Genomic DNA, 15,278 nt, shown 5'->3' with positions numbered 1-15,278 from the left:
TTTATCCACCTTCATCCAATGCATCATTTGTGACCCTTTCTGCACAAAGGGGATATGGCTGAGCTTCTGCAGTTTGTTCCTCATAGAATTGCCTCTAAATACACCTTGGCAACTGTAGGTGATCCAAAATCTAGCTCCCATGCATACCGATAGGGACTTATCTGTTTGATCATTTTACCATATTACAAGATCTGCACTGGCTACCTGTGAGATTCCAAGTTCAAATCAAATACTGACTATGGGATTGCCTGCTCCAACTTGACTCAACCAGACCAAGGTAGTCCTCACAGGAAAGGCTGCTAATTGGCTCCCATTTTTTGACGAAGAAGTATGCTGAAGCCAGAAAACTGTACTCTTCTAGAGGGCTTTTACAACTGAATGTTCATAATCTTTTACTTTATAAAGTCTAATTATCTAATAGTTTTGTTTATCTGGTTTTCTTAGTAAATCAGATTAATAAGTTACATTACATTATTATGCATTGATTTTAGGTTTAATATAGGATGTTATATAACTTTGTATCTCCTTTATTATTGTGAGCCATTGGATTAGATTGCACATGAATAATAATTGTTGTTTTATAATGGGCACATATTATTCAGTCAACATTGTAGACAAAGGCTCAGAACATTTTTGATAGAACCATCACTGAAAACAGCAAAGTGACTTTAGCAGTTGGGAAATAAACTCTCAGATTTTCTTATGGATTAGCAATTAAGAACAAGAAAAAGCAAGCAGAAATAATCTTCACAATGGAAAGAGATAAATAGTTGTGTGAGTGCAAAATATACCAAGTGTATTGGATATGTTAGGAAAGTGTACAAGCAATGCTCACAGGGCTGCATTTCAACCTCATTGTTGAGTTGAGAAAAATACAGAAGTGGACAATTAAAATGGCTTTCCTGATAAAGAAAGCAGAATATATTAGGGCTATTACGTTTAGGGAAAAAAGAAAAAGATACAGAGCAAAATAGAGAAGTGAATTTTTTTGACAGCAGATTGAGAAAAGATAAAGTATAATACAAAGCAGATCTATTTTGTAGAATTACGTGGCTTTGATAAATTTATGGAAGATAGAGTTGTCAATCAATATTAGCCATGATAGTTAAATGGAACCTCTTGGTATAGTGGTAATATTTCTCCAGATCCCAGTTGCAAGGGGACAAATAGCAATTCATGCCCTGCTTCAGGCATTCCTGAAGCCCATTTTTAATCTACAATTGGTCATGCTTTAACCAGACTTTCAGAATCCTTGATTTACAGGTTCTTCTCTTGCTCATTTGACTGGCAACATAAATCCTGGTATTTCTTTGTCCTTTTCCTCCTTGGTGGGAAAAATTTGAAGGGAATTTATGTGGTCATTTGGCTCTGGCAAACACAGAAACATCTCTGAAGCAGCTGTCAAACCCTGTAAGCCTCCAAACGTGTGGTGTCTTAATGCTGGTTTAAGTCCGGAACTCGGACCTTTGGGGAGGAGCCTTATAACACACGAGGCTTCTCCATATGATTAAGCCAAATATACAGTTTTGAATCTTTTTTCCCTCAACCTAGAAAGAATGGGAAAAGAGGGATACTATACATTGCTCCGTGTTGTGTTTCCATATTCAAGCACATTGTTTGAATAGAGCTGTATATAAAAAAACTGTTCTAGAGATACCTAGCCCAGGTAACTGAGACATTGAGAATCCACTTCTCAAGGAAAGCACCCCATGGGAACACATTTTATGGGACTTTTTTCACCTTTGCAAAAACTAGGGTGTGTTGCAAGATCTTCATATAAAGGCAGAACTATGTTCCTGCATGGGGAATCAGTTGAATAATCATGGTAGGAGCTATTTGCACAATTTACCTGAGTTATGTTTTTACATTTCAAAAGTTTCATCGCAAATGCTATTTGATCTTCTGTCATAATTACAAGCTAGTTTTGAAAATGCATGAAACAGTATCATCGGGGTTTTTTTCATAATTACTTCGAAGATTTTTTTTATGCATTTGAAAAATAAATTGGCTTTCTTTCCATGGTATTCTGTAGCTAAAAGGTCTTAAATATTCTCACCACATGCTGATGAGTTTGAAAAAGAAAACCTGGAAAATGTGAAATAGCAGCTTGTGATATGATTTGCTATAAATGTCACCTTTAATATGCTGATCAAATGTATGTAATGTCTATTTGTAATGTGATGTCACCACTGCAAGAGCAATGCAGAAACTAAAGAGTTTTGAGACAAGTATAGTTAGCAATTGCTTTGTATACATTTCAATAAAAACCATGGTAGCTGGAGATTTCTAGGATTTGAAGTCTACACATCTTAAAGTTGCCATGATTGAGGAACACTTCTAGTGTAATAATATGAGCAAGAAACATGAGGTCTGGTATTGCTGTACCTCTGCATCTATGTGCATTTGTTTAATCTGCCTTTTAAAAGACGGGTAAAGATGCATCCAGACTTCCAGTAACTGAAGATTAATTCCTGAAATTTTGAAAATGGTTTAATGAAAAAAATCCTATGGACAAATTCAAATTAAGCATTCTCTTGCCTTCTCTCTCTCTCTCTCTCTCTCTCTCTCTCTCCCTCCCTCCCTCTCTCTCTCTCTCTCTCCCTCCCTCTCTCTCTCTCCCCCCTCCTTTCCCTTTCCCTCTTCCTCTTCTTACTACCTGTTCAATTATTTGGCTAGGGTTCATGTATTAAAAAATGGGTACATCCATTGCCTGCCTTGTCACATAACATGATTTATTTATTATTTATTTATTTATTTATTCATATTTCTATACCGCCCTATCTCCCTAAGGACTCAGGGCGGTGTACAGCCATATAAAAATACACAAATATACAAAATAAAACATTCATCTAAAAAACTTATTATAAAGGCCAAATATTTAAAATAAGATATAAATAATAAAACCCAATTTAAAACCAAAGCTAAAATTTAGTCATTTAAAAATTTAAAACCCTAGTCCAGTCCTGCGCAAATGAATAGATGTGTCTTAAGCTCGCGGCGGAAGGTCCGAAGGTCAGGAAGTTGACGAAGTCCTGGGGGAAGCTCGTTCCAGAGGGTGGGAGCCCCCACAGAAAAGGCCCTTCCCCTGGGCGTTGCCAGTCGGCACTGCCTGGCCGACGGCACCCTGAGGAGTCCCTCTCTGTGAGAGTGCACGGGTCGGTGGGAGGCATTCGGTGGCAGCAGACGGTCCCGTAAGTAACCCGGCCCTATGCCATGGAGCGCTTTGAAGATCATTACCAAAACCTTGAAGCGCACCCGGAAAACCACAGGCAGCCAGTGCAGTCTGCGCAGGAGAGGTGTTACATGGGAGCCACGAGGGGCTCCCTCTATCACCCGCGCAGCTGCATTCTGAACTACCTGGAGTCTCCGGGTGCTCCTCAAGGGGAGCCCCATGTAGAGAGCATTGCAGTAGTCCAGCCGAGATGTCACGAAAGCATGAGTGACCGTGCATAAGGCATCCCGGTCTAGAAAGGGGCACAACTGGCGAACCAGGCGAACCTGGTAAAAGGCTCTCCTGGAGACAGCCGTCAAATGGTCTTCAAAAGACAGCCGTCCATCCAGGAGAACGCCCAAATTGCACACCCTCTCCATTGGGGCCAATGACTCGCCCCCAACAGTCAGCCGCGGCTGCAGCTGACTGTACCAGGATGCCGGCATCCACAGCCACTCCGTCTTGGAGGGATTGAGCTTGAGCCTGTTTCTCCCCATCCAGACCTGTACGGCCTCCAGACACCGGGACAACACCTCGATAGCTTCGTTGGGGTGGTCCGGTGTGGAAAAGTACAGCTGAGTGTCGTCAGCGTACAGCTGGTACCTCACACCGAAACCACTGATGATCTCACCCAGCGGCTTCATATAGATGTTGAACAAGAGGGGCGAGAGAATCGACACCCCACAAGTGAGGCGTCTCGGGGCCAACCTCTGCCCCCCCGTCAACACCGTCTGCGACTGATCGGAGAGATAGGAGGAGAACCACCGATAAACGGTGCCTCCCACTCCCAATCCCTCCAACCGGTGCAGCAGGATACCATGGTCGATGGTATCAAAAGCCGCTGAGAGGTCTAATAGGACCAAGGCAGAGGAATAACCCCTATCCCTGGCCCTCCAGAGATCATCCACCAACGCGACCAAAGCCGTCTCAGTGCTGTAACCGGGCCGGAAGCCGGACTGGAAGGGGTCTAGATAGACGGTTTCCTCCAGGTACCGGGGCAGCTGACATGCCACCACACTCTCTACAACCTTCGCCTTGTTTCTTTACAATTCTTAGATCCTTACCCTTTCATCAGTGATCATCAGTGGTTTTGGGGTGAGATACCAACTATACGCTGATGATACGCAGCTGTACTTTTCCACCCCAGGCCACCCCAACGAAGCTATCGAAGTACTCTCCCGATGTCTGGAAGCCGTACGGGTCTGGATGGGGAGGAACAGGCTCAAGCTCAATCCCTCCAAGACGGAGTGGCTGTGGATGCCGGCACCCTGGTACAGTCAGCTGCAGCCGCGGCTGACTGTTGGGGGCGAGTCATTGGCCCCGATGGAAAGGGTGCGCAACTTGGGCATTCTCCTGGATGGGCGGTTGTCGTTTGAAGATCACCTGACGACCGTCTCCAGGAGAGCTTTTTATCAGGTTCGCCTGATTCTCCAGTTGCGCCCCTTCCTGGACCGGGATGCCCTATGCACAGTCACTCATGCTCTCGTTACTTCTCGCTTGGATTACTGCAATGCTCTCTACATGGGGCTCCCCTTGAAGAGCACTCGGAGGCTCCAGTTAGTCCAGAATGCAGCTGCGCGGGTGATAGAGGGAGCCCCTCGTGGCTCCCATGTAACACCCATCCTGCGCAGACTGCACTGGCTACCGGTTGTCTTCCAGGTGCGCTTCAAGGTATTGGTTACCACCTTTAAAGCGCTCCATGGCTTAGGACCGGGATATTTACGGGACCGCCTTCTGCCATCTTGTATCTCCCAGCGACCGGTGCGTTCTCACAGAGAGGGACTCCTTGGGGTGCCGTCAGCCAAGCAATGTCGGCTGGCGGCCCCCAGGGGAAGAGCCTTCTCTGTGGGGGCTCCCACCCTGTGGAACGAGCTTCCCCCTGGACTTCGACAAATACCTGACCTTCGGACCTTTCGCCGCGAACTTAAGACTTATTTGTTTCGTCTTGCTGGGCTGGCTTGAATTTTAATTTTAATTTTTAGCTGATTTTATGGGGTTTTAATTTTATATTAACTTTTAGTGTTACTTGTATTTTAATATTAGGCCAAATTTAATAAGTTTTTTAATGTTTGTTTTTAATATTGTATGTATTGCTGTATTTTTATTCTGGCTATAAACCGCCCTGAGTCTTTCGGGAGAAGGGCGGTATACAAATTAAATTATTATTATTATTATTATTATTATTATTATTATTATTATTATTATTATTATTATTATTATTATTATTATTATTATTATTATTATTATTATTATTATTATTCTGAATTGATCTTTTATTTGGCACAGGAAATATTGATATGATATAGATGGATTCCATAATAATTGCAGGTAATACAGGAGGAAGCAAAGAATCACCGGAGGAAGTGAACTGACTTCCCAAGCCTTTGTGAATTATAGGATGAGCAACATGGAACAGTGCTCTGAGCACTAAAACGGGTCTGCTGCTAGGCAATTAAGTGTAACTTGGTGCATAAAAAAATACAAATTATTGCCTCTCACTTTTGCAGATCTTACTTACAGAAGAGTTTGTGGAAAGAATGCTGGAAGACCTAGACGATCTGAGTTCTCCAGAAGAAGTAAGTTTACTTAATCTTAATATTAAAGAAACATTCTTTTCACAGGTAGTCTTCGGTTTACAGCAGTTCATTTACTGGCTGAAGTTACAACAGCACTGAAAAAAGTGACTTATGACCATTTTTCATACGACTATTGCAGCATCCCTATGATCACATGATCAAAATTCAGATGCTTGGCAGTCGACTCATATTTATGACAGTTGCAGTGTCCTGAGATCATGCGATCAACCTGTTGCCATCCTCTTACAAGCAGAGTCAATGGGGAAGCCAGATTCACTTAACAACCATGTTACTAATTTAACAGCTGCAGTGATTCACTGAACAACTGTGGCAAGAAAGGTCATAAAAATGTGGAAAAACTCACTTGACAACAGAAATGTTGGGTTCAATTGTGGTTGATATTTTTTGGATATTTTTGCTTATATATGTAACTTAATGTAACTTATTGTATAGATCAACATCAACATTTGGAATTCTTTGCTGAATGAACTTGAAGAATTAAGCTGTTCCTTCAGTAGGGACCTTATGCTAAATTGACATTTCTCCATGTACTTTTTTTTTGCCTCCTTTCCCTAAGACATTTTTCCCTTTTTATGGTAATTTGTAAATCTTTAAATATATTACTTCGATGCCGATTTCATTGCAATAATATTTATATACTACGATTAAAAATTACGAACATTCTGTTACTTAGAAAACTTAAGTGCTGAAATTGAGATATCATGTTTTCCCTAAAAGATCCAGTACTTTGCTCAGAAGAAAGTGCTTCAACCCTTTTTGTAGTTTTTGTTGTACATGCTTTTAGATTAATTGACCTTTAATTTAACAGATCTTCCCCATGGAACCATTTTAACTATTTATGAACTATCAATCATCATACAACTCCCCTCTCAAGCTTTTTTTAATAAAAAGAGTGAATAAAAACAGTATCGACATTATAGCTGTCCATAGATTTACTATAATAGGATTGGAGAGGGAGAGTATTTTTCTATGATCTCCTTGCACAAATATTTTCTTTGCTATCTCACTTTTTACCTTCTCACTGTTTAGTTCCTGAGGGTTCCTTATCTTCCAAAACTGCATAATGTCTGTTAAAATTGCAGGATCATGAAATCTTGTTGTAAATTCTTTATTGGCCAAGTGTGATTGGATACACAAGGAATTTGTCTCCAGTGCATAAGCTGTCAGTGTACATACAAACAACAATGATAAGTCATAGATAATATATAAAATCTGGTTTAAAAATCCTTATCTGCTTGTTAATCTTTTCATTTGCGCCTGTATTATATAACAATATAAAATGTATTGAAAATTTGAAAAAAGTACATTTTCTCACATGAAATATTGTTTATGCAGTTTTGGTTTCTCCATATTCACTTCTGTTACTATCAGTAGCTTCTGCTTCTTCTATTCTTAATTTTGTTATTTTCATGATCTTCTAAAAACTGAAACTTTTTTTTGTATTGAAAGAAGCCTCTTTTTCATATTGATATATTTCTTCATTTATTGCCTATTTCCATATGTAGACACCAGTTTTTTCAATTAACTATTTTATGCATCGCTTCAGAAGATATCACTTTTTTATATAATTTACCGAGAAATTATAAAATACTATCTTCAAATTTTGTTTTTCTTCCCAGGCCTTCAAATTGTACTTTTATTCACCCTGGATTCTAGCAATTTCTATAAGTACTAACTGATTTCTTTGTTTTTTAGTTCAAGCTTCCAAAGGAATATAGTTGGCCTGAAAAGAAACTAAAAGTCTCCATCTTATCTGATGCTGTATTTGACAACCTACTCCATTAAAGACAGCTGACGCCCACAAGTAGCAGCTTACTGTTTATTGCCCAAGGACTAATGGGAGCATTGAGTAGAGTAAAAGTTGGTCCTCACAATGTTGCTGCATAAGTACAGCAGAAGAGAGGTTACTCAACAACAGTTCAGCCAGAAATGTTCTTGTCTGGTTTTCTCCTTTTTCATCATGGCTGAACTCTCAGTATCTGCATATGAATGAGTACAAGGGTTAGACAGAGGAAGAAGTATTCTATTATGAGTAGCAGCTTAATACATCTTCCACTATTTTAACTGGCTCTAGAACTGCCTGCTGCCACCTTAGTTCAGGTTTTATATTCCTCATCTGCATTTATTGTACACATTTTTCACCTGTAAGCACATAAGCACATGTTCTCCATAATGCCAAATTTCTTTTGTTAACCAATAATTCTCCTTGGCAGAATTATTCCTTTAATGCAAGTTGCAATTCCAAAAAGAAAGTAGGATTCTTCACATGTATTGAGAGTAAATAGAGTAAAAATTACTCTATTATCTTGGCTCCAAGCATTTCTTGTGGTTCAGCTGCAGTGAAGTTGGGCAGGTGGGTTTGGTTTCTTAGCTTAGATTAGTTGAGTGTAGCTGAATTTTAGGACCCAAATTTTGAGCCCTATAATAAAATAAGCCTTTCATTTGCTTTTCTGTAAAGAATGGATAATTCGTTAGTAAGATAACATCCAAAAACAGTTTAATGATAATAATATCAGCAACAATTTCCAAATTGAGCCTGTGAATATTAACAGATTTAGAAAGAAACCTAGCTGTAATTCAGTTGGACTTATTTCTAAATAAATGTATGTTAAATTATAAGTTTTTATATATTACTTTGAGAATGTTTGGAGACAATAAGCCCTCCCAATCCTTTTCAGACACTTTAATTGATAAGATAACCCTAAATTATTGGATTATAAAGCATATTAAATAATCGCTCATTTCTTTTACTGATGACCAAGCAAGAAATATGAGTGATTAATTTTATATGCTTTTCTCATTGTACTCACTGAGCTATAAAATGAGTTAATGGCTTGTCTTATTTGTATTAGCACTGTTAGCACTTCTGTTTTTATGAAAATTCCTGATGCTGCACTCTTTCTGAAAATTTCCACCAACTCTCTTTGTTTCAGGTCCTAGAGGTGCCCAAGAGCCTGTTTTCTTATATCAGCTTTGGAACAAAGCATATAAAACGTTTAAGTTTTGTTAAAACCATTTCTCACTTTTTATTAATGTAATAGAATTGAATTCTAATGTAAAAGCCTCGAATTTGCTCTGATGAGTATTGATTGAATCAGGCCTCTCCAGAAATTGTAATTCATATAGAAGTCTAAACTGTTTTTGAACTATGTGAAAATATGTGCTTTTTACAACAGAGGTCCCCCAACCCTTGGGCTCGACCCACCACCGGGCCATGGCCTATTCTGAATTGGGTTATGCGAGTGGCTGGCCCGAGCGTGTGCATGTATGCACAACAACTTGCGTGAATAGCGAGCTGGCAGGCACTCACCCACATGTATACCAGCCTACTGCTCATGCAAGTCAAGCTGCGTGCCGGCCCGCTACTTGTGCAAAGCCTGTGTGCGCACACGGGTTGCCCCACGTTGGACCATCAAGCAGCAAAGGTTGGGGACTGCTATTTTATAATCTACAAATTTTCAATGGTCTTCATCTGCAACTCAAAGGCTAGGTTAGAATCACATTGGACAAAAAAGGGAAAACTTTTTTATGCGATGACATTTTGGGAAAAGAGAGAGAAATATACACTAAACATGAGCTGGTCTTTATGCATTGTGAAATACTGTATTGTCAGTAAACTTTTTGGATACTGTGATGTATTAACCTGATATTAGAGATCATAAAGCAAGAAGGCTTTGGAATCTGTAATATAAGTGAGAGTCTTTTGGAAAGCCTAGTTCAAACTTTGTTTTGAGTAGATATTTAAATAAAATTAACAGTGTTAAATTAATAATAGAAGATTGCAAAGATGTCCAGAGCTAACCATAAGATTCTCTGGAGGAAATGCACATGGGTGGTGCTCACATATACTGTGCAACCAAGATCATTAACCATTATTTGTTGAACAAGCCAGAGTCAATTTTCTGGGTCAGCAGAGTGATTGTGACTTTGATCAGTTTCTTATTTTCCCTCTATTTCTTCTATCAATCAGGTGATATTTCATAATATTCTTAACAAAAGTTAAAAAACAAGTTAAAGGTTGTGTTTGTTTGTTTGTTTGTTTATTCATTTGTTTGTTTGTAGGAAGATTTGCTCTATAATTTGCTCTCTAATTAAGCAAGTTGTAGCCCCAGGGCCAAGTGTGGTGCCCAGATCTTCTTTTGATAGCCCTCAGATCTTCATCCAGCTGTACTGCAAATGTTGGCAGTACAAATGATGAAAATTGCTAGCATGGTTTCCCACCATTTTATGACTAAATATTCATTAAAACTAGTATATGGTCTGTAATACATAATGCATTTTTTTAAAAAAAACAACAAATCCCCTGCAAAATCCAGAAAATTCTACTTCTGCTCATTTATCTGAGAGCCTCATCCACTCCTTAGCACCCCAGAAAATATGTATAACTTCCATCCTCAAAAAAGGTAGTCCTGAGGATTTTGTGATGATTGTTATATTGGCTGTGTAAGATTGATGGAATTGGCTTTGTTTACTTTTTTTTTTTGTTGGCGGTTTTGTTAGATGTACACTATATTGGGTTTTTTAAAAAGAATTTGTAGAGTTTAGAGAGCAGTTGTGTTTTGTGTAGGTTTGGTTTTGCCTGTGTCTGTTATCTGAGCATGGTTAGGTTTATTTCTGTGAAATGGGTATTTTGTTGAAGTGTGTATGCTTTGCTTTGGCATTGGGAAGCAATTTCCTATCCTTTCAGGGAGGAGTTAGGCATGGGGGAAAATAGCCTGAGTAGCAGAAATGCTGTGTAGTTTTTCCCACAGCTGTACTTTTATTTAGTTTCTGAAGAAACTGAAGTGGGAAGCCTATTCCTTAATTTTTTTTGCTTCAAACTGTAATTGGATCTAACATCATTGAAATGCTTTTATATGGAAAGAAAAGTGATCCCTGCTGGTAAAAACAGATATGCTAGAGAAATGACTAAGCTAGAGAGAGCCTTTCCTACAAGATCTAATTTATTACATATAAATATTGTGTGTTTGTGTGTGTGTATGCACCTTTTAATTTTAAAAAGAGCAGCTGACCTGGAGAAATGTTCCAACTAATTCAGTATCTTGCTTTTTCACAGATGCCTTTGAGAATCTCAAAGGTCAAGATATAGCAATAGCATCCTTTTCACTTCTCAGGACCTAATACTGAGAGAAATAGTTAAGATGATAAATCATTGTTTTGATCTTAGTCATTCTGTCGTGGGCTCTCGGGAATGTTTTCCTCCAACTAAATTAGTTTATGTATATAGTTTATTTGGAAATATATTCATAACTGTAATGGGGAAGTGTTAGTCACAACTGTCTCATTGATTTCTCTCTCTCTAGTTAACCCTCAGTTTGTTCTCTTTAAAATTGAATGAAAGGAGGCAGAGTCAGTATACTGTGAAATGCTAAACTGGAATTTAAAAACAGTTGTTAATTTCTCATGAAGGATCTACAAGTTAGAGCTAAATAGTGTCTCTCATAGGATTTTCTGCAAGATCCTAGTATTTTCAGTGTTATGTCCTGCATGAGTATTCATTTTGGAGGGCAGAACTGACCCATATTTTTAAATGACTTGTCTCGTTGGATTTCCAGAGAGAGTGCATTCAGTTTTTTTTATCTACTTGAATGCAACCACAAGTTACTGGCTTGGCAAATCAAAGGTATGGTGCTTTTATGTATTTTTGTTTAATCAATAACAATTTATGATTGTTCTAGTTAGTTCCCTAAGGGACAACATAATAGAACAGGGTTTGGTCTCTCCTCCAACTCTTCATGAGCAGATACTCACACTGGCTAGTTATGCTGGCTTTTTATTTTTTCTCAACATAAGGTAAGAAGAGTTTGCTTTGCACTCTTGTTCTTTGCTTGCTAGTTCCTGAAGTGTTTTACTGGAAATAGAAGCTTTGGCTGCTCTTCAGTTGGTTTGCACCTGCTACTTAATCCCTTCAGCACCTGGAGCAGTAAACAGCCTTCCTGGCTTGCCGCAACAATTATTAACTTTTAGTGCAGCTGTTGCACTAGTCATATGCCAGGATAATGCTAACAGAGCCACCAGACCATTCCAGAGTGTTTAACTATCAACTATGAAAAAAATTCTATGTAAGTTAGTTATCATACAAGCTATGAGTAGAATAGAGATTTGAAACTATTGCACATGTTGCAAGTTCTGGCCTATTGCCTGTTTTGCTCCAAAGCTGAATCCCACAAAAGCACTAAAGATTTTTGTAATGCAAAAAAGTAAAAGGTTCAAAATATAAACAGTTGGATTGTATTTAAAAATAAACCATTTAAATATACAATCCTATCACAAATAACATTTTAAACATTTAAAATCGAGGATAAGCTACTTGAAATATGGTGGAAGAGCAAAAAGGAAGAAAGTCATTGTTCGTTGCAGAATCAGGTATAAAAAAAGCTGGGCTCACCCTGAAGAAGACAAAAGAAATAAATATTTGGATGGCTATTACATTAAATCCTACATCTGTAGCCTTCACAATATCTCTTTAGATTTTATATAAATGTGTACATCTTGATTTCATGTTTCCCTTTTGTCAGATGGTGGTTGAGCAAAAGTGAGATACAAACCTTTGAAGTCTCTGTGGGATATTTTGCATTTCAGTCTGATGATCAGTGCAGAATTAGAAGTGAAAGCAACTTCTATGGCAAATTTAAAAAGGATTGCACTGTCATTCCATTGCATTCTCTTCTCCAGTAGTAGGGACACCATCACAACATGCTTTATATGAACCCCTTTTGCATATATAAGGGAAGTAAGGGATCAGAGAACTACCGTATATACTCGAATATAAGCCGATCCGAGTATAAGCCGAGGTCCCCAATTTTACCCCAAAAAACTGGGGTAAACTGGGGACTCGAGTATAAGCCGAGGGAGGGAAATGAGGCAGCTACCGGTCAGGGAAAGCCTCCCTCCCTCAGCCGAGAAGGCTGGCGGCTCCCCCGCCCCCCCCTCTCACTGCACCGGCAGGGCTTCCCCCCGCTAATGCAAAAGCCCGCCAAGTTTGCACCATCCGGTATAATGTGAAAAAAAGAAGAAAAAAAAAACACTCGAGTATAAGCCGTATATACTCGAGTATAAGCCGAGGGGACGTTTTTCAGCACAAAAAACATGCTGGAAAAACTCGGCTTATACTCGAGTATATACGGTATTCTATTTACATAAGCATTTTAATGGTTTGAGACAAAAATGTTTAATACTGTTTCCCATGAGTACTATCCTTGCAGTTTTTAGGAAAAGAAACAATGCCTTCCATCTTTGGTAGCCCTGTGGCATTTCATTTCCCACTTAATCTGTATGTCCTTTTCTGCTAGACAACTTGAATGTCAAAATTAGTACTGTCTGATATAAATTTATAAGGATCCCAGACTGACCCATTCCTTAATTAACTTGTCAATATTATCTATTATTTTTCATATATATTTCTTTTCCTTTTTCAAATTGCTTACATACAATCATAGTAAGAGCTTTTAATCTTTCTATTGTTTTTCCCAAAACAGGTTTCTTATTTTTAGCCAATCAGTTTCCTATATTACAAATATTTTGAAAGAAACTCTCCTCACTTAGAGAGTTACGATATACTGGTAATAAGTTCCAGACAAGATGAGGGATTCATATGTTTAAACTCTTTCTTCAACCATATTTTCTTTTCAGAAATTGTTTTAAGGCTTTGTTGCCAACCAATTGTTGTGGCATCCTCCCTAGTTCTTATTTTCCATTTCAGGGCAAAATTACAGATTTCTTCTGTTAGACTCTTATGATATAAATATTCAGTGAACAGAAGAAAGTGATTCTATGATCTGGGTTCAGAGTATATACTATAATATGGGTGCTGTGTAGCGATGGGTTGCTACCGGTTCGCCCCAGATTGGGCTCCGCCCACCTGTCCGGATGCTTCTGCGCATGCACAGAAGCATCACACACACACACACACAAGCAAACCGGTAGTGACGGGTTTTGAAACCCGCCCCTGGCACTGTGGTTAATACAAATGGCTGTTGTGGGTGCTGGTTGATAAGAAGATGCAGGAGCACTCAAGTTTCTTGCTGGACCTTTTAATTCCAGGTTAAGCTGAACTAGCTTTCTTACCAGTTTTACTTTTAAGGCTGAAACCCCCCCCATTTATCTTAGTGAAAGAAAAACCTATTTAAATAATTTTAAAATGTATGAAAAGGTTCAAAAATTTAACAATACTTTATGAACAATGCTGCCCATGACGTAGCTTTCTGGAGCTGTATTTAAAAGTAGCAAAAACCCATGGTGTGTGTCTGTGTGTGTGTTTGTGAACGTGTATGTAAATACATGCACAGTTTAATCTAGCTTAAGGACATAAAATTGGTATTCAGTAGTAGCAGTTCTGAATTCAACTGCAACTGAAAACAGCACAGGAGAGCTAAAAGTTTGAATTGAGGTAGTATCACACTTCGAATGAAAAGAAGTATCTTTCCTTTTTGAATGGTTTTATCTCAATAGGAACTAGAGTTCTCTTCAGCAGAGGGCTTGCTAATTTTTTTTTTCTTTTTGAAGGGAGAAGAACTCTTGTGGGGTGTTAGTTTTATATTTCATATGGCTGTACTGTAGTTCTAGGAAGCTTTAAACAAATTGAAATATACTTTTGGAGAAATTAATTCTTAGACTTGTTCAGATGCTAATTCTGACTGCTGAGGCTGTTTTGAAAAACTTCAGCTGAGATGAACATTTTTGTAGTTCATCTGTGTGTGAGTGTGTGCATGTGTGAGGGGGAGGACATGTGTGTGCGCGTGCATTTCTCTACAAATATATTAGAGTTACTGCAGAAATTGACTGAAAACAGTTTACTTCTCCTGCAGTAATATTTCAATATTTTAGTATACCCTTTTTCTACCAAAAAAAAAAGCAATGAAAACCTAAACTAGCAGTTTTAAAAATATTTTATATTAGTTTGTAATGTATATTCTTACATTATCACAGTGCTGGTATGAACTACTTTTTTGTAATATTTTTGTGAATCACAAAGCTTTTGTTTCCCTTCTGTGTATTCAAAGTACATTAAACCTGTTTGCATATTGTGTTCAGTGTGTATTTATTGATTACAGAGCAGATAAATTAGATTTTATTTTTCACTCATACTTAATTTTCTTTTTCCAAATGTTATCTGCAGGTTGTAATCAGATAATAGGCAATATATAATATGGGGGCCAACCACCAGCATCTCCTTATCCACAATCTCTGTTGCAATTTATCTGTTGTTGTTCTGCACGGTACAGTCTACTTCAGGAGAAACATTTGAATATGGATGTCTGCTAATTTTTATAATATGATGTGGAAATCATTAACACAGGTGCAGGAACCTTACTGCATCTATAGCAGCTATCTTCAGCCTACTAGATGTGTTTGAACTAAAACTCGTATAAAATTCTGGAAGTAACAGTTCTTTTCTAATTTTATTTTTATATCATCTTTCCTTGGCTATTGAAGAAAGATAGAGTTAAAATGGTCACATGATCTGATGT

The 15,278-nt window shown here is 38.3% G+C and overlaps 1 protein-coding gene across 2 annotated transcripts in view; it reads left to right on the top strand.

Moving 5' to 3' along the window:
- SUFU (SUFU negative regulator of hedgehog signaling) overlaps window positions 1-14,836 on the top strand; it is a 71,156-nt gene extending 56,320 nt beyond the window's left edge. For both annotated transcript variants that reach the window (XM_058188030.1, XM_058188029.1), the window contains exons 11-12: window positions 5,719-5,787; window positions 7,504-14,836. In XM_058188030.1, coding sequence (XP_058044013.1) covers window positions 5,719-5,787; window positions 7,504-7,593 — 159 coding nt within the window. In that variant the 3' untranslated portion in view covers window positions 7,594-14,836. The remainder of the gene's footprint in view (window positions 1-5,718; window positions 5,788-7,503) is intronic.
- The last annotated feature ends 442 nt before the right edge of the window (window positions 14,837-15,278 follow it).

This window comes from Ahaetulla prasina, chromosome 6, assembly GCF_028640845.1.
Source record: "Ahaetulla prasina isolate Xishuangbanna chromosome 6, ASM2864084v1, whole genome shotgun sequence".
Taxonomy (NCBI): domain Eukaryota; kingdom Metazoa; phylum Chordata; class Lepidosauria; order Squamata; family Colubridae; genus Ahaetulla; species Ahaetulla prasina.
This window is presented reverse-complemented; position numbering and strand designations above follow the sequence as displayed.